This window comes from Capricornis sumatraensis, chromosome 9 (genome assembly GCF_032405125.1).
Source record: "Capricornis sumatraensis isolate serow.1 chromosome 9, serow.2, whole genome shotgun sequence".
NCBI classification, from domain to species: Eukaryota; Metazoa; Chordata; class Mammalia; order Artiodactyla; family Bovidae; genus Capricornis; species Capricornis sumatraensis.
Genome location: NC_091077.1, coordinates 89,481,773 through 89,502,466, shown reverse-complemented (window position 1 = coordinate 89,502,466; position 20,694 = coordinate 89,481,773). Strand labels below are relative to the sequence as shown.

At 37.9% G+C, this 20,694-nt stretch overlaps 1 protein-coding gene across 1 annotated transcript in view; it reads right to left on the bottom strand.

Annotated features, from left to right (window-relative positions):
- The window catches only part of ADGRV1 (adhesion G protein-coupled receptor V1), a 537,422-nt gene extending 516,957 nt beyond the window's left edge, over positions 1–20,465 (bottom strand). Inside the window, exons 1-4 of the mRNA XM_068981126.1 lie at positions 20,390–20,465; positions 4,578–4,762; positions 2,459–2,608; positions 1,200–1,295 (exon numbers count right to left, since the gene is read on the bottom strand). Of these exons, the coding sequence (XP_068837227.1) occupies positions 1,200–1,295; positions 2,459–2,608; positions 4,578–4,762; positions 20,390–20,465 (507 nt within the window). The remainder of the gene's footprint in view (positions 1–1,199; positions 1,296–2,458; positions 2,609–4,577; positions 4,763–20,389) is intronic.
- Positions 20,466–20,694: the final 229 nt, after the last annotated feature.

Sequence of the window (20,694 nt, the reverse complement as noted above, 5' to 3'; positions counted from 1 at the left end):
ACAAGGTGGGGAGCGCCACATCATCTTTTAGTAATGATAATCAGTAGCATATTCAAAAGACTCTAAAACCCAGGAACCTTACTGTAGACTAAAATGTGGTTGCAATATATCATTCCACTTAATACAAATTCGGTTTTTATTTCAGAGCTGAGTACGATTTTTATCAGGGAGGGGACCTGCCTCGTATGTTTGTTTCGAAAGACAAAACCCTCTGAACACAGGACTGACCACGGGCACACAAATTTAGTGATAATGGAGGGAAAAACAATGAATTTTTGAGCAAAACTAAGGGGGATGACATGGAGCTTTAACCTTCAAGAAATATTAATTAATAGGAAAATCTCCATGTATAAAAATTATTATAGAATTTTTAAGAGCTATAATGTCTGCTATTCAATTTTAGCTTACTATAGGGTTGTTGTTGTTTTTTCAGTGATCTTTCAATGTATTTCTCTTGTCTCAAGTCACTCCACACTTTCAGAGGAGGCTAACAGACAATGCCTTTTTTTAAGTGGCAGTTGGGGATATCAAGCAAAAGGAGCTGAGTTACAACATCTGTTATAGACTGAATGTCCATGCCTCCTCAAAATTCATGTTCAAATCCTAACCTCCAATGCGATGTTACTGGAAGCTGGGGCCTTTGGGAGGGGAGTAGGTCATGAGGGCAGAACTGTGATGAATGAGACTAGTATTTTTATAAAAGAGACATCCAAGAGTTCTCTTGCCCCTTCCGCCACATGGAAACACAACAAAAAGAGAACTGTCTATGAACCAGAAGGGCTCACACCAAACCCCAAATCTGCTGATGCCCTGATTTTGAGCTTGTCAGCCTCTGTAACTGTAAGAAATAAATTTCTGTTGTTATTAAACCACCCAGTCTATGTACTGATACTCTGTTTATAGCAGATTGAACTAAGACAACATCCAAGTTAGAGAACAAATGAAGCAGGTGGAATGATCAGCAGAAAGAGATTAGGGCAAGAGATGACCATGATTGTACAGGCCTCCTCACTTCTAAGTAATCTTAGATAAAACAAAAGGACAGTCTACCGAATGTGGAATATGGAAGAAGGTGAGCAAATCTTATTTACACATACAGGATGTTTACACAGGATGATACTAGGTAACATAAAAAGCTATCCAAAAATTTAATAAACTATTATCCAGCAATCACAAGATAAATTAAATCATAACCATACCATATTAAAGGAAATAATCCCAAAGGCGTTGTCATTTGATAATATTGTCACAGTAACAGTCCTGGGCCATCCAAGCTTCACATTTGCTGAAGGTTTCTAAAACAAAAGCCAAAAAATAAATTAACATATTAAACAAGAGGAAAACAATTATTTTAATAGCATTTCAGTCTTTAAGCCATCATTCAGAAAATGAATAAAAATACAAGTATGTTTTTAAGGCACAGACTAAGAAAATATATTCAAACTAAGTCAACATGTTGAAGTCCCAAACAAGAACTCTTCAAAAGAGTTTTTAAAACCATTAATCACTGTTAAAATATAAACTGTTGTAATTCTAAATCATTACTGGCAGGTAACATATTATAATTACTTAAATTTCATGATCAATATTGAGTTGGCCAAAAAGTTCTTTCAGGTTTTTCTGTAACACAATATAACAGAGAATTAAGTGACAGTATGAAATTCAGTTCAAACATGACTCTTTTACACTATAGAAGGTGCTAAAACTTAAAGAATTAGTTATTCTACCAGTCGTAGAGTCAAAATAAAGTTAAAACAGTACAACAATTTTTCTAAGAAGTGTGGGAAGAGTGTGCTACAACAGTTTTATTGATATTTAACAGCAGCATAAAGGATTATGAGAAAAGTTTTTTACAAAAGCAAAACATGATTGCTTCCGGCACCAATTTCATAAAAATTTTTAATCATACCAACACAATTCTTCTAAAAAAAAAACTTTCAATCCACTGGAGAAAAATTAACTAGAGCAGTGTTAGCCATCATCGCCTCAACCTAACAGATCAGGTCATCAAGGATGATTAAACCTTAGGCTAGTCAAGCATTTTCCCCAGGGTCACTCCAAATGTATTCTAAGCACAGGGACCTCCCACTTCCAGGCCTGCTTTTTGCAGCCCGCTCCTTGGAACTCAGAAGTCATGGTCGTTCTTTGTGCAGCTGGTAGCATGGGAGGGGTCATAGAGAAAAGGGCCAAAGGGAAGACAAGGTTTTCCTGAGCATCTGTCACGGCAATTCCTAAATAAAGCTGAATTAATCCAAAAACTAGCTGCAGAATCTTCTAAACAAGACTGTCTGAGGAATAACCAGACCATGGAACTGCCAAAGAGATTGTCAGTTCTGGCTTCTATGAAAACCACCATCAAGCACTTAAACTGGCTTATCTCTAGAGAAACTGATTTTTAAGCGTTGTAAGATTTTTATAAGTTTAAGCTTTAATGGGGAGGGGGGAGAAAAGGACTCACCTGTAAAGTTAAGTGAAAAATGAAAGTTTCATCCGGCTCTGGAAAATCGTCATCACATACTGCTATGTACACTGTCCTATTGGTTTCTCCAAAGGGTATAAACGTTGCAGCATATGTGTCAAAAAAGTCCCCAGTGTCATCTCCATACAGCTATCAAATGCAAAACACAGATAGCTCTTACATAACATAGAGTTAGGACAAGCAGAATTGATGCTAAATACAGCAATCAACAGGAAAAAAAAAAAATGAATCATCCAACGACACTGAAGTTTATAAATAGGATGTACAAAAACTAAACAAATATCTAACAACTGATAAAAATCACCTTTCAAAAGCATTATAAAAAGAAATGATTCTACATAAAAACATGTGTTTATGCTCTTGAAGGTAAAAGGATAATTTCATAGAAAAGTAATACATAGGAAAACAGTGATGTGAATTTTATTTTTCTCCACTCTTGACTGATTTGACGTGGATTACAGCAAACCTAACAAGAAGATCAACTGCAGCTAAAACTCTCCCAAAGAAGATGTATAAGTAGCCTGCCAAAATATATCAGGAAAAAAATTGGGTTAATGAAACTACTCCTTCCAAAACTTTCAACTTGAAGCTTTATTTATATTCTCCCACAGCACCAATAAAGACTCGATTTTCAGTATACCAAATTTATTAGTCGTTATAAACTTTTCCTCAGAACTTTTTAAGACCTCATTCTGTAATGTCAGCATTGCTAAGATTCTCAAAGGAGCAATAATTATGAAATTATAAAGCAGCAACTTCTTGTGAAAATCCAAATGAGATTTTTTTCTGCCAAAGAATGCAAAATGAGTAACTTAGCTACTAGGAAAAAATCATGATTGAGTATAAGTAAAAAATGAAGGATGTATGGGGATATTATAGTCAATGTCTAGTTCTTGTTTACAAAAATAAAGTTAGTTTTAAACACTTGAGAAATCCAAGTAAGTTGTTAAGGGTATTGAAAAACTTGTATTCATACCTTAATAAAAAAGTTGGCATAGTCTTTCAAAAAGTATTAAATATCAAAAGAAATGGATACAAAGAGAAAATGATGGTCCTATAACCCCAAAATCATTTAACAATCCAAAATATGCAGAAATTGGTATGTATGTGTAAACAGTTTCATCAGAGCAATATTTACAACAACAAAAATTAGAAGAAACCTCAATGAAAAACTGTTGAGAAATGACTGGGAAATGATGCCACCATCAAGAAAAGTTGTGATTATGATAGAGCGATCTAAAAAAGTTATCAGCACATGACCAAAATTATATGTAAAAGGCTATAAAATATAATAAACTAAAAATATATAAATATATAATCAAACTAAATAATCAAATATAATCAAACTAAAAATAAATTCAAATAAATACAAACATGTCATAAATTAAAAACTAAAAGCAATGCACAAAATTATAACATTGGGGTTCTTAGTTTTTCTTCTTTGTCTCTCTTTACAATGTTTCCCAATGTTACGATTTAACCTATCACTTAAATAAACTTATTAAAAAAAAATTCCAAGTAGTTTGGGCCTCAAATATATCAATGTCCTTAGTGTTCATATGACATGATTTTCTGGTTAAATACAAACACAGATACGTGTACATACAACCCATCTATTAACTAAACTGTGTGCAAGATAGAGCAATATTCTATCAAATTTCTACTTCTCACTTCTACTTATTGTACTTAATTTCTCCCAAAAGAGGAGCTCTCTAACATAAAGGTTTTTTTAATTGCCATTCCTCTACATTTAAAATGTCATATATTTTTCTCTAAGTCACCAGATTCTAAGCAATAAATCCAAGCAGAGATAACTAGAATACTTGATATTTTTTAGTTTATATTTGTTTTAAAATAAGCATATTAAAATTATTTTAAAATAATCAGTCTATATTTTTAAAATACTATTACTGTCAAATACACATGCTACCTTAGATCACTCTATAAACCTCCAAGACATATAAAAAGAATGAATAGTTTATCTGTAAATCATTTATCATAATAGAACTACTCAGAATCTCAGACAGTTAAAGGCATTCTGATCACTAAGACATTTCCTATCTATTTCTGTAAAAACAGAACTACTGTCATCTCTTACCGATACAATCGCAGTAACATTTGCTGGGTCTCCTATCCTTTCAACGACAAGACGAATAACTGTTGTACTTGTTTCATTAACTACAAATTCTGTTTGTCCGGCAAACCTGATCTCTGTTTCTCCAAACACAAAAGGGATGAATAAAGCTGAAAGAAGATTGACTAATAAAGATGCAGAGGGCATCCCTATAGAGAAAAACAAGAAAAAGATTTTGTTCACAAAATGTATCCAATATATTTTCATTAGGGTGCATTGTCTACAGATATAAACACAGAATGAAGAGTTAGTAAGCAACTAAGACACAAAAAATGTATCAAATATTAAGCTATCCAATTTAAATATGTGGTCACAGAAAGAAGTCAAAAATGACAATCCTCTTCTGTGGTACTGTTTACTATGCATAAGTACTTTTTTTTCTTTACCTTGGATATTAACATAATAGTAATAACTTGCCTTACACGTATTTGTCAAATTTAGTTTATTACATGTCCCTCCAATTTATTCTAAGAAAAACCTAGGCAGCAACATGTGAACTGAATTAAAGCCCATCTCCCCCCAAATCAAACTAAAAGACAAGCAAAAACTAAAATTATCAAAAGGACTGATCATCTTAATGTGATATTCTCTATTTGACAATTATACAAGTATCCATATGAGCAAAACTCTTTGAACGGCCACAAAAGGCAGTGAGTGAAAGCCAAAGTTTATTTCTTGGTCCTATCTCCTTTCCCATAGTTTTGTCTTGAGAATGCTTTTTAAAAGCATTTTTCAGTTATTGCAAGGAAATGCTAATCCTTGAAAGAACACCTAAATTTCCAGGACTTAAATTTCTCCCACTGTACTAGCTAAAATACTAATATCACTTCTTAAAAAATGCCCATGCTTCTTTAAAACTAAGCAAGTTTGGCAAAGCTTTTACTTTCTTTTCCATAACCTTTATTGTTTTCTTGTTCGTACAATGTGTGTGTTTATGAGATGCCAATATTGTTCCTACTTTCAGCTCTGTGTGATTCAAGTGTTTTCAAAAGCACAACAGCGCAGGGGCCTCTTGAAAGAGCTGCTGTTTTGTGATGTAGATGTATCTCTAAAAATGTGAGCAATTTATCTCATGGATCATTAAGATTCCAAAGGATTATGTGAGCAGCCACCCGAACATAACAAGTTCATGGCTTTTAAAAAAGTTGCATTACGTACTCTATGAACCAAAATGCTTCCTATTAATCTTTACCTTGGTCAAGAAGTAATAAAATTTTCATGTAGCTGCCTTTGCCACATGGCTACACAAGGCTTCATATTTAGGAACCACCAGATACACATGTTCTTAATGTACTTTAGGGTTAAAAGGCAAACTGCTCAGTGGAATATATTCAAACAAGGCAGTCTGGGATTGACTAATGATGTCTCACATGTGTGAGGCTGCAAAATCCATAGACAGGGATGCAGAGTTCAGATAAGAGTCCAGGAAAGAGATGTAGACCTGGGGAAGCACACTGAGTGAACCCACCCACCCTGGCCAGGCCCTTTAGTAACCATGCGCATGCACTGTTTTATGACAGGAGATCCCAGTAAGGAATACGGAACTAATAAGCCACCACCAACCGGAAGAGTTCCGGGAAAGGTAGAAAGGAGACACTGCGTGTCCGTCCACCTTCCTGAATCCCTCTCGCTAGCATCCATCTTGGCTGAGCGATGCGTGCGCCACCAGGAAAGACTCTGAATTAGAATGATTGGCCAAAGACCACCCGGAAACCAATCCCATCACCATAAAACCCGAGACTGCAAGCCACGCGGCAGAGCAGTTCTCTGGGTTCCCTTACCCTGCTGCTCGCCACCAGGGTGCCCTTCCCCAATACAATCTCTCACTTTGTCAGCACATATGTCTCCTCGGACAATTCATTTTTGAGTGTTAGACAAGAGCCCAGTTTCGGGCCCTGGAAGGGGTCCCCCTTCCTCCAACACACCAACAGGCACAGATATTCCAGACATTTTTAACACCTGTGCCTTCTCTCTTAGAAAGCCTGCCATGGGGCTAAGGGACTTGGAGAAGAAATAAGATAGTAGATAGTTCTTCCTCATCAACTGCAACCTCCTCCCTGACTTCTACGCCAGGAGTGTGCACTGAGAGAAAAGGAAGAGAAAGAGAAGGAGAACAGGAAAGCCTAGGGCGAGGCAGGAAACTGGGCGTGCTGGGCTCAACCAGAGGCAAATGAAGATCTTTTGTGGAATTCTAAAGCCAGAATAATTCTACATCTCACTTATGACAAACAGTGGGAAAGAAATAAACTAGGGACAAGAAAGAGAATGCTGAGTGGAGGGGGTGTGGACGTAGCAACCCAGGCCCTGGACGTGGAAGAAAAAGACAACTTTGGTCTGTTGTGATTTTGAAAGAAAATGCAATTGCTTGAACATGAGATGTGATAGAACCTTGAGCTTAGAGAAATAAGACGACACCTGCAGTTCCAAGTGAGAAAGAGTGAGACTGAGTCACAGCGTGAGAAGGATGACTAACCTGTGGGAACACACATTCTCAAAGTCTGTCACGCGCAACAATCGACGCCTACCTTTGTGAAAAATGCTGATTTGCAAACCCAGAAATTCTAATCCACTTAGTTCAAGGGGGGGCTCTGGAGTCTGCACTTACCAGTCAGCCCCATTGATTCCAATATAGTTGACCCTTAGGATACACTTTGAAATGCACTATCCAAAAGTATGAGGAAGTGTGAGGGATGTGTCTTAGAGCAGACACAAAATAAACCACATTTGTAGCTTTAATCACTGAATTTTTCAACGCAAGCCACTCGAACTTACTGCAGACTTTCCATATTTTTTTTTTACATATTATTAAACAGAGTTTTTAAGATTTTTTTTTATGTGGGCCATTTTTTAAGTCTTTATTAATTTGTTACAACATGGCTTCTGTTTTATGCTTTTTTTTTTTTTTTTTGGCTGCGAGGCACCTGGGATCTGAGCTCCACAACCAGGGATTGAACCTGTACTCCCTTCACTGGAAAACAAAGTCTTAACCACTAGACCACAAGGGAAGCATGTGATATAGCATTTTAAGATTCCATATATCCTGAAGAAAAAGTTTAAGACCTATAGAAAGTAATCACAACAGCAAATGCTTATATAGTGTTGTTCTAGGTACTTTATACACAATAACACATTTAAATCTTTACAACATCTCTGTGACGGTGTCAGTATTCACTTCAGTTCAGTCGCTCAGTCGTGTCTGATTCTTTGCGACCCTATGAATTGCAGCACGCCAGGCCTCCCTGTCCATCACCATCTCCCGGAGTTCACTCAGACTCACGTTCACCGAGTCCGTGATGCCATCCAGCCATCTCATCCTCGGTCGTCCCCTTCTCCTCCTGCTCTCAATCCCTCCCAGCATCACAGTCTTTCCAATGAGTCAGCTCTTCTCATGAGGTGGCCAAAGTACTGGAGTTTCAGCTTTAGCATCAGTCCTTCCAAAGAAATCCCAGGGCTGATCTCCTTCAGAATGGACTGGTTGGATCTCCTTGCAGTCCAAGGGACTCTCAAGAGTCTTCTCCAACACCACATTTCAAAAGCATCAATTCTTCAGCACTCAGCTTCCTTCATAGTCCAACTCTCACATCCACACATGACCACAGGAAAAACCATAGCCTTGACTAGACGGACCTTAGTCGACAAAGTAATGTCTCTGCTTTTGAATATGCTGTCTAGGTTGGTCCTAACTTTTCTTCCAAGGAGTAAGCGTCTTTTAATTTCATGGCTGCAGTCACCATCTGCAGTGATTTTGGAGCCCCCAAAAATAAAGTCTGCCACTGTTTCCACTGTTTCCCCATCTATTTCTCATGAAGTGATGGGACCGGATGCCATGATCTTCGTTTTCTGAATGTTGAGCTTTAAGCCAACTTTTTCACTCTCCTCTTTCACTTTCATCAAGAGGCTTTTGAGTTCCTCTTCACTTTCTGCCATAAGGGTGGTGTCATATGCATATCTGAAGTTATTGATATTTCTCACAGCAATCTTGATTCCAATCTTGATTCGACTGGAGAAGGGAATGGCAAACCAATTCAGTATTCTTGCCTTGAGAATCCCATGAACAGTATGAAAAGGTGTCAGTATCATTAACCCCATTTCATAGCTCAGGGAACTAAGGCACAGATATTAGTTAACACACACAGCGTCCCTTAGCTACGTTAAGTGACTGGCAAGATTTGAACCCAGGAGTTCACCTCCAGACTCCCTACCCATAATCACATGAGACTGTCTGCTGCTGCTACTGCTAAGTCACTTCTGTCGTGCCCGACTCTGTGCGACCCCATAGACAGCAGCCCACCACGGTCCCCCATCCCTGGGATTCTCCAGGCAAGAATACTGGAGCGGGCTGCCATTTCCTTCTCCAATGCATGAAAGTGAAAAGTGAAAGTGAAGTTGCTCAGTCGTGTCTGACTCTTAGCGACCCCATGGACTGCAGCCTATCAGGCTCCTCCATCCATGGGATTTTCCAGGCAAGAGTACTGGAGTGGGGTGCCATTGCCTTCTCCATGAGACTGTCTACTACCTGTTATTCCTACAAACCACACATCTCTGTCTTCAATAATATGGTAGGTCATTTATGCTACACATTTCTAAGCATTCTATTATTTTAAACTTATACACAATAACCAAAACCACCATCAGTTAAATTCAGTCACTCAGTCATGTCCAACTGCGACCCCATGGACTGCAGCACACCAAGCTTCCCTGTCCATCAACAACTCCTTGAGTTTGCTCAAACTCATGTCCATTGAGTCAGTGTTGCCACCCAACCATGTCATCCTCTGTCATCCCCTTCTCCTCCTGCCTTCAATCTTTCCCAGCATCAGGGTCTTTTCTGATGAGTCGGCTCTTCGAATCAGGTGGCCAAAGTATTGGAGCTTCAGCTTCAGCATCAGTCCTCCCAATGAATATTCAGGACTGATTTTCATAAAACTGTATAATTATGAGTCTCCTAAAAGTTTGCACCTTATTTTTCTGATAAACAGAACATTTATTTAACTGAAACTATGATTCTCTTGACTATTTGAAATATTTAACAACATCTTTTAATGCCAGGGCCAATGAGCTCAAATGATGCATTAATTCAATGGAAGTTAAGACGATGTAGAAAAAGCTTCGAAAGTGAAGTTCCCATCAAAAGACAGACATAATTACACAAGTGCTGAACAGTTTCTTTTTTAGGGTAAACTAGGTACTTTTTCCTCTATCATATTAAAAATCTTGTCTTTGAAATTCCCTTTATTAAACTCAGAAGACTAGGCATTAGCAACTGACACAACACACAAGTCTTACATCTATTTCAGGTCACTTTTTCTCTTATTAGATTTAATGAATATTTTACACAACCCACCAGACCACCTATTTTAAACATCTCTATAAAATGAATTTTAAACATACGTTTAAAGATCATTATGTGCCTATTTCATATTCTGTCACAACTGTGAAAGAGTAATTTTAGTTTTATTGACTCATTCCTTTGAGTTGTAATGTCATGATATTCCAAAATTCAAATCCTCTCATTTCCAACTATCATCTACGTTACCCTCATGACTCCCACTCCTCAGCAGCATGATGCAGCAAAAAAAAAAAAAAGCAATTTTTTCCTGTCAGTAGGGGATCTCTTATCTCTTAATCTGTTACTGTGTTTAAACAATACTCATATTTAGGTTACTTTCTTACATCTATCCCAAATTATACTATGAAGTTTGGACAGAGTCCAGATAATATGCAGATATAAAATCTCAGGTTCTTGGATTTTAGTAATTATATTCAGCCTATCCATGTGGCTTCCCTGATAGCTCAGTTGGTAAAGAGTCCACCTGCAATGAGGGAGACCTGGGTTTGATCCCTGGGTTGGAAAGATCCCCTGGAGAAGGGAAAGGCTACCCACTCCAGTATTCTGGCCTGGAGAATTCCATGGACTGTATAGTCCATGAGGTTGCAAAGAGCTGGACCCAACTGAGCAACTTTGACTTTCACTTTTCATTCAGGCTATCCAACAAGTCACCTAATCCTACCAAAAATCCTTCAAAATTAAAATCAGGACTATATTAGAACAGCTCTAACAATGCAAACTGGTTGCTTTCAGAAGAGCAGGTTACAGTTTCACCTAACATCTGCACACTGAGCACCTACTATATGCTGTGTAACACCTGTGCTAATCACTGAGGACACAAAGACCCTCAAGAGAGGGCCCCTGGCTCCTGATACTACTCACAGGGAGGGGCACAGATTTAGATCAGGCCAGTGAAAGTCAACAAGACAATTCTGATGAAATAATGCCATTTGCCCCAACATGGACAGACCTGGAGATTATCATACTACATGGAGTAAGTCAGACAAAGACAAATATGATATCACTTATATGTGGAAGTTTTAAACAATGATAAAATGAACTTATTAACAAATCAAAAACAGACTCACAGACTTAGAAAACAAACTTATGGTTATCAAAGAGAAACAGTGGGGGATTAACATATACACACTACTACACATAAAATAGGTAACGAATACGGACCTACTTTATAGCACAGTGAACTCTGCTTTATATTCTGTAAAAACTTAAGTGAGAAAAGAACTTGAAAAAGAATAGATATATGTATATGTATAACTGAATTACTATACTGTATTTCTGAAACGAACACAGCATTGTAAATCAACTATAGTTCCAATATAAAATCTAAAAAAAATATTTTTTAAGACACAATTCTGAGACTTTTGCTTAAGCATAAAGATGCAGATTCCCTCTACTGTTGGATTCAGGATCTTGTTGACTGGGACCAGCTTTCTCTGAAGTCTGAAACTAAAGCAACACAGCTAAACACAGATCCAAGAGGTGGAGAAGTGCCAAGTCTTGAAACTCAAGTTCAAGTTCCTGAAGCCAGTTCTACCGTGGCCTTTTCAGTGGCTAAGGCAATAAAATACATTTTCTACTACAGCCAGTTTGGTTTAGATACTCAGTCACTTTCAGCATAAATATTCATCCATTAAATTCAAACCTAAGACACTGTAAACTCATGTTTGGATATACCAAGTGGAAGATCCCTCCTCTTCCACTCTCCTACTCAACAGCCATAGAATTTCATAAACTTCTGTGAAAGGAAACCACACCAGCAATCTTCCCTGTTTTCATGTGATTGTTGCTGTTGTTTAGTTGGTAAGTCATGTCCAACTCTTGGTGACCCCATGGAATGAAGCCCACCAGGCTCCTCTGTCCAGGTGATTCCCTAAGCAAGAATACTGGAGTGGGTTGCCATTTCCTTCTCCAGGGGGTTTTCCTGACCCAGGGATTGAACTCGTGTCTTCTGTACTGACAGGCAAATTTTCCCAGGCTGAAGCACCAGGGAGGCCCCCATACAATTATTACCACCATCTATAATATTTCCCCCTCCACTCTGAAATGGACAATTACTAGTGAGGAAATTTACAACAGACAAACCAAAAATGTCTTTACAATAGAGCAAATTAAGATAGGCATATACCACACTGATTCAGTGTACTGAAAAAGTTAACGCACTTCTAATTGTCCTAAGGAATTCCAATATCATTCTTCCTCAAATTCAGTTCAGTTCAGTTCAGTCACTCAGTTGTATCTGACTCTTTGCGACCCCATGAACTGCAGCATGCCAGGCCTCCCTGTCCATCACCAACTCCCGGAGTCCATCCAAACCCATGTCCATCGAGTCAGTGATGCCATCCAACTATCTCATCCTCTGTTGTCCCCTTCTCCTCCTGCCTTCAATCTTTCCCAGCATCAGGGTCTTTTCCAAGGAGTCAGCTCGTGCATCAGGTGGCCAAAGTATTGGAGTTTCAGCTTCAACATCAGTCCTTCCAAAGAACACCCAGGACTGATCTCCTTTAGGATGGACTGGTTGGATCTCCTTGTAGTCCAAGGGACTCTCAAGAGTCTTCTCCAATACCACACTTCAAAAGCATCACTTCGGTGCTCAGCTTTCTTTATAATCCAACTCTCACATCCATACATGACCACTGGAAAAACCATAGCCTTGACTGACAGACCTTTGTTGACAAAGTAATGTCTCTGCTTTTTAACATGCTGTCTAGGTTGCTCATAACTTTCCTTCATTAGTCAGGCATTAATTCCTTTCTCTTCCTTTCTTCCTGGATGTCTAGCTCTTTCTTCCCTTCTGAAAATCTGGTATTTGCTAATTTCCTTCTTCATTTGCATGGTGCTGTGCTCAGTCATTTAAGTCATGCCCAACTCTCTGCAACCCCATGGACTGTAGCCCACCAGGACCCTCGGTCCACAGGGTATTCCAGGCAAGATTACCAAGTAGGTTGCCATTTCCTCCTCCAGGGGATCCTTCTGAACCAGGGATTGAACTGGTACCCTCTGCTTTTCCTACACTGGCAGGCAGATTCTTTACCACTGAGCCACCGGGGAAGCCTTTTCACTCGCATTACTTAGCACATAAACAAACCAAGTTTCATTTATAAAACAATACCTGCCAACATGATATGCTCTAATAATCACAGAATTCTGAATTCTGTTATCTAGGATATTACCTTCCTCTAATCTTGCCTCTTATTAATGGGTACCATAGAAAAGGTACCAAGTATACTATATTCTAAATAAATTGGAATGGTCTTCTAGTTTAAGTTTCAATAAGTCTGTGGAAACAAAACCGAAAAAAAATACATAAAATAAAAATCAGGACCCAACAGATAACAATGTAAAGAAAAACAGGAGAATTCAACTGATTTGCCAATTTTGAAGCAATCAACCTTCATACATAACCTTTCATCAATCTGAATGTTAACTTGGTCTCTTTTAAGTTTCACAATAAAAACTGTACAACCTCTGTGAGTGACAGGATGAGGGAAAAAGATAAACATTACTAGTGCAGAACTGAAGGGTTACATTGATTTTTCAGCTTCAGCTGTTGTCTTGTCCGTGCCATAGCAAGCATCTTCCCACAGTGGGACCACCAGGTAATTCATACTGAAAATATGATCCTGATGGAGCAAGGTTTTCAAGTTTAGAATTACTTGAATTCTATTACATTTACTAAAGGGCATTCTCAAACTATAGAATTACTTCTGTGGAACAACAGAGGTTTCATCATTCACATCATCAATTATTCAGACTCTAAGAATTCTTAATCTGTGTTAGTGGTATTTGGCAAGTACTACAAAAAATTGGCTGTTTCCTTCTTCCATATTAAAACAGAATTTAAATGGGCATCTTTCAAAATCAAATAATCTAATGTTATAAATTGAGGAAATGCTGAATACTTTTAAATGATAAAAGGAATAGTCTCATAGTTTTTCAGACTATAAATGTTTCTTATCTTTATATATATATATAATTTACAACTTTAAGGAAAATAATTTTATTCACCTATAAATGACATATATGTGGTACCATATTAAAAAGGAACAAAAAAGAAAACAATAAAATGTTTACCTCTTACCAACCCCCACCAGCCAGATGCTTCTTCCATACATAGTCCATTACGGTTAATGACCTTATCTGTCTCTCATGAGAGAATCTATCCATATATTAATATGTTATGTCTAAAGGAGAAAATTCATGCAACAAATTCTGTTTTCTTCTACACAGAGACTACAGGAATCAACACATTTTTTTCAAGACATAAACAGGTAAATACTAGGCTTCGAGGTAGACATCCACCGTGGGAAAATATTTACTGTCTCAACAACACACTGTCAACTTTATAGCTCTCATCCATAAAATGATGGTCCCCACTGCCTTTCACTGTATCTACCAATTCACCCTCTCGGGAAGGGTAGACACAACTACGGAAACTTGAAATTTACTAGATCTCACATTATCAAACCTACACTGAGCATGACCTCTATACCTGGAACACAAGAGTCATCATGAGATCCCCTTTTACTTCATCCTGGGATTGTTTTTTATTGTTCCCCATTTGATCTCCTGTTTACTGATTCCCACATTTTCCTTTTATGGTTTCCTTGGTTTATCCCTTTTTCTGATGGAGAACATCCTCCAGTAACTTCCCAAAAAAGTGTATGTGAATTTAAATGTTTTAGGTCTTGCATATCAGAAATTACTGTAATATTAATTTTCCAATTAAATAATAGTTTCATTGGGTATAGAATTTTTGGTAAAAATAGTTTTCTTTCATTATTTGAAAGCTTTGCTCCACTGTTTTCAGACTTCCAATGTTGCTGTTAAGAAATTTAAAATCATTTTGATTCCAAAGTATTATATGTGTTTGCTTATTTGTGTTAACCCCACACCCCAATCCCCCGCCGCCCCAGAATGTTCTCTCTGTCCAAAGCATAGGATTGCACAAGATTTTTCTTGGAACGTGATTATTTTTGTCCATTTGGCTAAACACTCAGTCAGTCCTTTTCACTCATATATTCATCTTTAGAGTATCAGAAATTTTTCTTATATTATTTCACAGTGACTTCTTCACCTTCCATTTTCACTGTTCTTTCATCCTGAAATTCTTTAACACTGGTTTTCTCAGACTAGCCCTCTAATTTTCTACTCTTTATCTCTAATTTCTAACTTTTGATTTTTGCCCTATTTCAGAAAATTTAATTCACAATAAAATTTCAATTCTAATTTTTTTTGTTTATGCCATTGTGTTTTCAATTTCTAGGAAATAGTTGTAGCCTGTTCTTTTCCCCTTAATCCATTAAACCGTCTTTTACTTCTCAGAAAATACTTATTTTTAAAATTTTCTGTTCTCATTATGGGGACTTCCCGTGGCTCAGCGGTAAAAGAATCCGCTGGCAATGCAAGAGACATGAGTTTGATCCTGTGTCAGGAAGATTCCCTGGAAGAGGAAATGACAACCTACTCCAGTATTCTTGCCTGGAGAATTCCATGGAGAGAGGAGCCTGGCAGGCTACAGTCCATGAAGTCACAGAAGAGCTGGACATGATTAAGTGACTAAATACCAACAACAACAATATTCTCTTTATAGCCTTTGTTGCCTCCAAGTTGCTTTCTTATTTATTCTGGAATCTATCTTCTATGTAATGTTTCTTCATTTTCCATGAGCTCATGTACTCTCATTTTTGTAAGTCACCAAATAAGTGTATCATAAAAACTGATCAAGTGGCTCATATCTGGATTACAAATGCCCACTGAGGAAAAAGGATGAACAGTGTAGAAATGCTTCAATTCTAGAGCTATGTAGAGTGCTACAAGATTATGGGTTTCATCTGTGCTCTTTCAACTCCACTTTGGCAAAACACAAAATGAAAGATTCACTACACTAAATCCTTTGAGGCAAATTCAAAAGGAGTAAATTAAGTCAAGGTATGTTCTCCTGCAGCCACTAAATTTGAAAGGTCTTCTGTCAAGAGATAAGACACACTTGTCTTTTTGCTTCTTTGAAATACAAGGGTCCTGTATCTAAAGGTTTCTTGAACCACCATTAGATGGCACCTCTCCATCTTCCAAAACAATCAATAACAATTTCTCAAATTATGAAAAGAGGTTGAAAGAATTTTTGCCACCCATAACACTGTACAATTTTTAATTCTTCATAGAACTCAAAAGCAAAAGTCAAAAATAATTTTCTTGAAATTGAAGTCTCGCTGAAAACAGCTCTAATTAGTTCTAGTCTTTCCACTGAGATTCAGTATTAACCTAAAAAAAAGGTGGGGAGAGATTCTTTGTGTGATTTCTTTCTATTCTGTACCCACTTATGGAATACCATCTGTTTTCACTAAGTATCTAGGTGCTTGTATTTTCTAAATGAATTATTTGCCCTCATGGAAAATAAGGGAGAGAGCTTCATAAACAAACTCAGAGGTTTCAATCCAGAGAGATGTGTTTTAGTCTAAACTGTATTAAAAAAATAACACTAGAGAACGTTTGCCAAGATCATCTGTGAAAATTCTTCATTTTTCAAAAGTGGATTTCTGGACTATTTTGAAAAATCACAGAATTGGTAAATCTGAGTCCATGTTTTTACACAATACTGATTGGCTGGATCTGAGTGGCAGCTGTTATTTGGACAGAGAATTAGCTCTCCAGAAACCTGCCCATGTCTCCTCAGTCTAGGGTCAAAGAGGAAAGTAGAATATTTCATATATTTATGCCATTCAAAGGTGGAAAAAGAGGCACAAGTGTGCATCGGCACAGATGCGCACACACACACACTCACTCCTTACACATCTTGCGGACTGCCTCTCTGCAGAGTTGCAGGCACTTGATTTTATAAGACATTGGGAAGCATTCCTGGCATGTGAAGATTCTGTGATAGGTGCTATGAAGCCTCTAGCGGGATGCTGCTAGGACAAATCCTCAGTGGGATGCTGCTGGGGGTCAAGCAGGAGGTAAATACTAGAGCTGGAGTCAGACATGGGCTCCACGCTAATCTCAACCATCTTCCCACCTGTGTGACTTTGGACAAATCAATTCACTTCTCTGGGACTCAAGTTCCCTCAAGTGTTAAAGGAAGGAAAAATGAACAGCTGCAGCATCAGGGGAGTCCCACCCTCGTCTGCCACAAGGGGCCAGATTCCAGGCTCTAGGCCTTCAGTGTCCACGCGGTCAAGAGAAATGGATCTGGCAATCTAGACGGCCTTGTGTACAGACCATCCTCTCACCCACCCACCCTTAACGCAGCAACATCAAAATAAAAGGAGGCTGTCTGAGGTAGATGGAAGCATTGAGAATTTAGGAAAGTTGGAAAAGCACAACAAAACTCTATCATGGGTGCTGACTTCAAGTCAGAAGGGGAATGAACGGCAACATTGTGTTCAAAGAACAAAATCACCGGGTTCCTGATATTCCTAGATGACCTACAAAACTTGAGCCAGAGTATTAACTAATTCCATACCTTGTTAGGAACACAGGAAGCAAGCATCAGGGTCTTTTCCAGTGAGTCAGTTGTTCGTATCAGACGGCCAAAGTATTGGAGTTTCAGCTTCAGCATCACTCCTTCCAATGAACACTCAGGACTGATCTCCTTTAGGATGGACTGGCTGGATCTCCTTGCAGTCCAAGGGGCTCTCAAGAGTCTTTCCCAACACCACAGTTCAAAAGCATCAATTCTTCGGTGGTCAGCTTTCTTTATAGTCCAACTCTCACATCCATACATGACTACTGGAAAAACCATAGCCTTGACTATATGGACCTTTGTTGGCAAAGTGGTACCCCTGCTTTTTAATATACTGTTTAGATTGTCATAGCTTTCTTCCGAGGAGCAACTGTATTTTAATTTCATGGCTGCAATCACCATCCACAGTGATTTTGGAGCCCAAGAAAATAAAATCTGTCACTGTTTCTACTTTTTCTATTTGCCATGAAGTGATGCCATGATCTTAGTTTTATGAACGCTGAGTTTTAAGCTAGCTTTTTCACTCTCCTCTTTCACTCTTATCAAGAGGCTCTTTAGTTCCTCTTTGCTTTCATTTTGTCAGTATTAATTGGGTAAATTAATAACAGTAATGCACAATTAATGAGCAGTTACTCTAGGTTAGGCAATGTGCTAAGAATAGCTAGATGGAACTGTCTAGGTAGTTGGCAATGCTGTGGCTGATGGAACATGCAAAAGGTGGTTTGTAAAGTTTTGTGTTGCAGATTTCTCGCTGGATGGTGCTCCATGGTCTGGCAGACCAGTTGAAGTTGACAGCGATCAAATTGAGACATTAATGGAAAACAGTCAGCATTATACCATGCAGGAGATAGCCTAATATGCTCAGAACACCTAAGTCAAGCACTGGAAATCACTTGCACCAGCTTGGTTATGTTTATTGCTTTGATGTTTGATTTCCACATAAGTTAAGCAAAAAGAATCTTGACTGTATTTCCACATGCATTTCTCTACTGAAACGTAACAAAAATGTTCCATTTTTAAAAACAAGTTGTGATGGGTGATGAAAAATGAATACTGTACAGTAATGTGGAACAGAAAAGATCGTTGTTCAGTTAAGATCGTTATTCAGTTGCTCAGTCCTGTCTAACTTTTTGTGAACCCATGGACTGAAGCTTTCCAGGCTTTCCTGTCCACTATCTCCCAGAGTTTGCTCAAATTCATGTCCATTGAGTTGATGATGCTATCTAACCATCTCATCCTCTGCTGCCCCCTTCTCCTCCTACCCTCAATCTTTCCTAGCATCAGGGTCCTTGCCAAAGAGTCAGCTCTTTACATCAGAGGGCCAAAATATAGGAGCTTCAGCTTCAGCATCAGTCCTGCCAATGAATATTCAGGGCTGATTTCTTTTAGGATTGACTGCTTTGACCCCCTTGCAGTCCAAGGGACTTTCAAGAGTCTTCTCCAACACCACAGTTTGAAACCATCAATTCTTCAGCGCTCATTCTTCTTTCTGGTCCAACTCTCACATCAGTACATGATTGCACATGATTGCTGGAAAAATCTGCTAATGCAGGAGATGCAAGGGAGGCAAGTTCGATTCCTGAGTTGATAAGATCCCCTGAAGGAGGGCATGGCAACCCACTCCAGTATTCTCACCCAGAGAGTTCCATGGACAAAGGAGTCTGGTGGGCTACAGTCCATGGGGTAGCAAATAGTCAGACATGACTGAGCATGCATATCCAATCTTATTACATAATTATTTAAAAGAATGAATATCATATTATAAAATATTATAGTCTATTTTAAATGAATTTTATGATGTAGTATGTTAATTTAAAATAAAATACTTTATATAAAATATAAATACTAAATATACATGCATGTCTATGTATACAAGTGAATATCCTCCTGGAAAAGTACTGAAAAAGCCGTGGCCAACTTTAGGCAAAAGAAATTTGAAGTGATTTTGCTGTTTCTTTGTGGTTTTCTATTTTTTTCATAGCTACTGCATTTGAAAATGTTCTACTTTGGTCATTTCTAATCCTATTTTGAAAAGCAAAATACCAAAATATAGAACTCTGAAACTGAAGATCATTTTCTAAATGAGATCTAAAACTAAAGATTATTTAACATCCCCATCCTAACACTTGAATTGTAGCTGTAAATCTCCAGGGCTTAATATAATCCAAGAATTACAACTTTAGAATTCTATCAATGTGTTCTCAATCCATTATAAAATAGGTAACTTCTAGATACGTTTAGTGCCCAAGTGTTCTTCTAAAACAAAAAAAAGGCAGAAATATCAATCAAAATAAGAATGTAGACAAACACATCTCTCATCATCTTTGTACCTTTCCTGTTTCCTTCCTTATCCTCCATTATCCATTTTCTTCCTTCAGCTATAATATACAACTTCAGAAAAGAACACAGTTCCCCCCAAACAGGTCTATTTCACATGCTTCTATGAAATCCTTTCTACCCAAAACTTACCTTTGAAGAAAATTCACCAGTGAAAAAGACTTGAATAGAATTCATTGTGTGTATCAACTACACTATCTTTCATCTCTTGACTTTGCCTTAGGAGACCTGATATCATGAACTGAAATACAGGGAATCTTTTTCTGATAATGCAATGACTCCCTCAGACTTTTGCTCCTTTTTTATTTTGCCTTTGATCAATGTGTCCAGAGTACAAAATACCTTGAAGTTATACCACCCACTCTGCCCTCACCTTCTAGCATGCTAATTGTCCCTTCTTTCAATCATAAAGTTTAACTGCCTTTTAAAAAAAGATGTATCATTTTTCTATCTGTATTTTTTTTTACAATTCATGAAAGATAATACTTTTTGTAACTTCTTGCAACATTAAATTTTAATTTCACCCCATTTTAAATCCAGAGTTTCATTTAAACTTACAAAATCAAAATGAGAGAGTTGAGGCTCTGCGAATGTAGACTAGAAGTGAAAGTTTCACAAGAAGTGACTTACCTGAATTTCTCTCGTAACTTGGACTTAACTTTCCCATTATCAGACCACATCCTTTCCCACCCTGAATATCTCCCATTTCTCTAAGTTCAGCCACCTCCTATAACTCTTTTAAATATGCTCTTGTGGTTTAGGATGTGCTGGAAAAATCATAATACAAAATGTGACTGAGGGACTTTCCTAGACCAGTGGTTAAGAATCCACACTTCCAGGGATTTTTCTGATGGTCCAGTGGTTAAGACTCCATGCTTTCACTGCAGGAGTCATGGGTTCAATCCCTGGTCAGGGAACTAAGATCCCAAATGCCA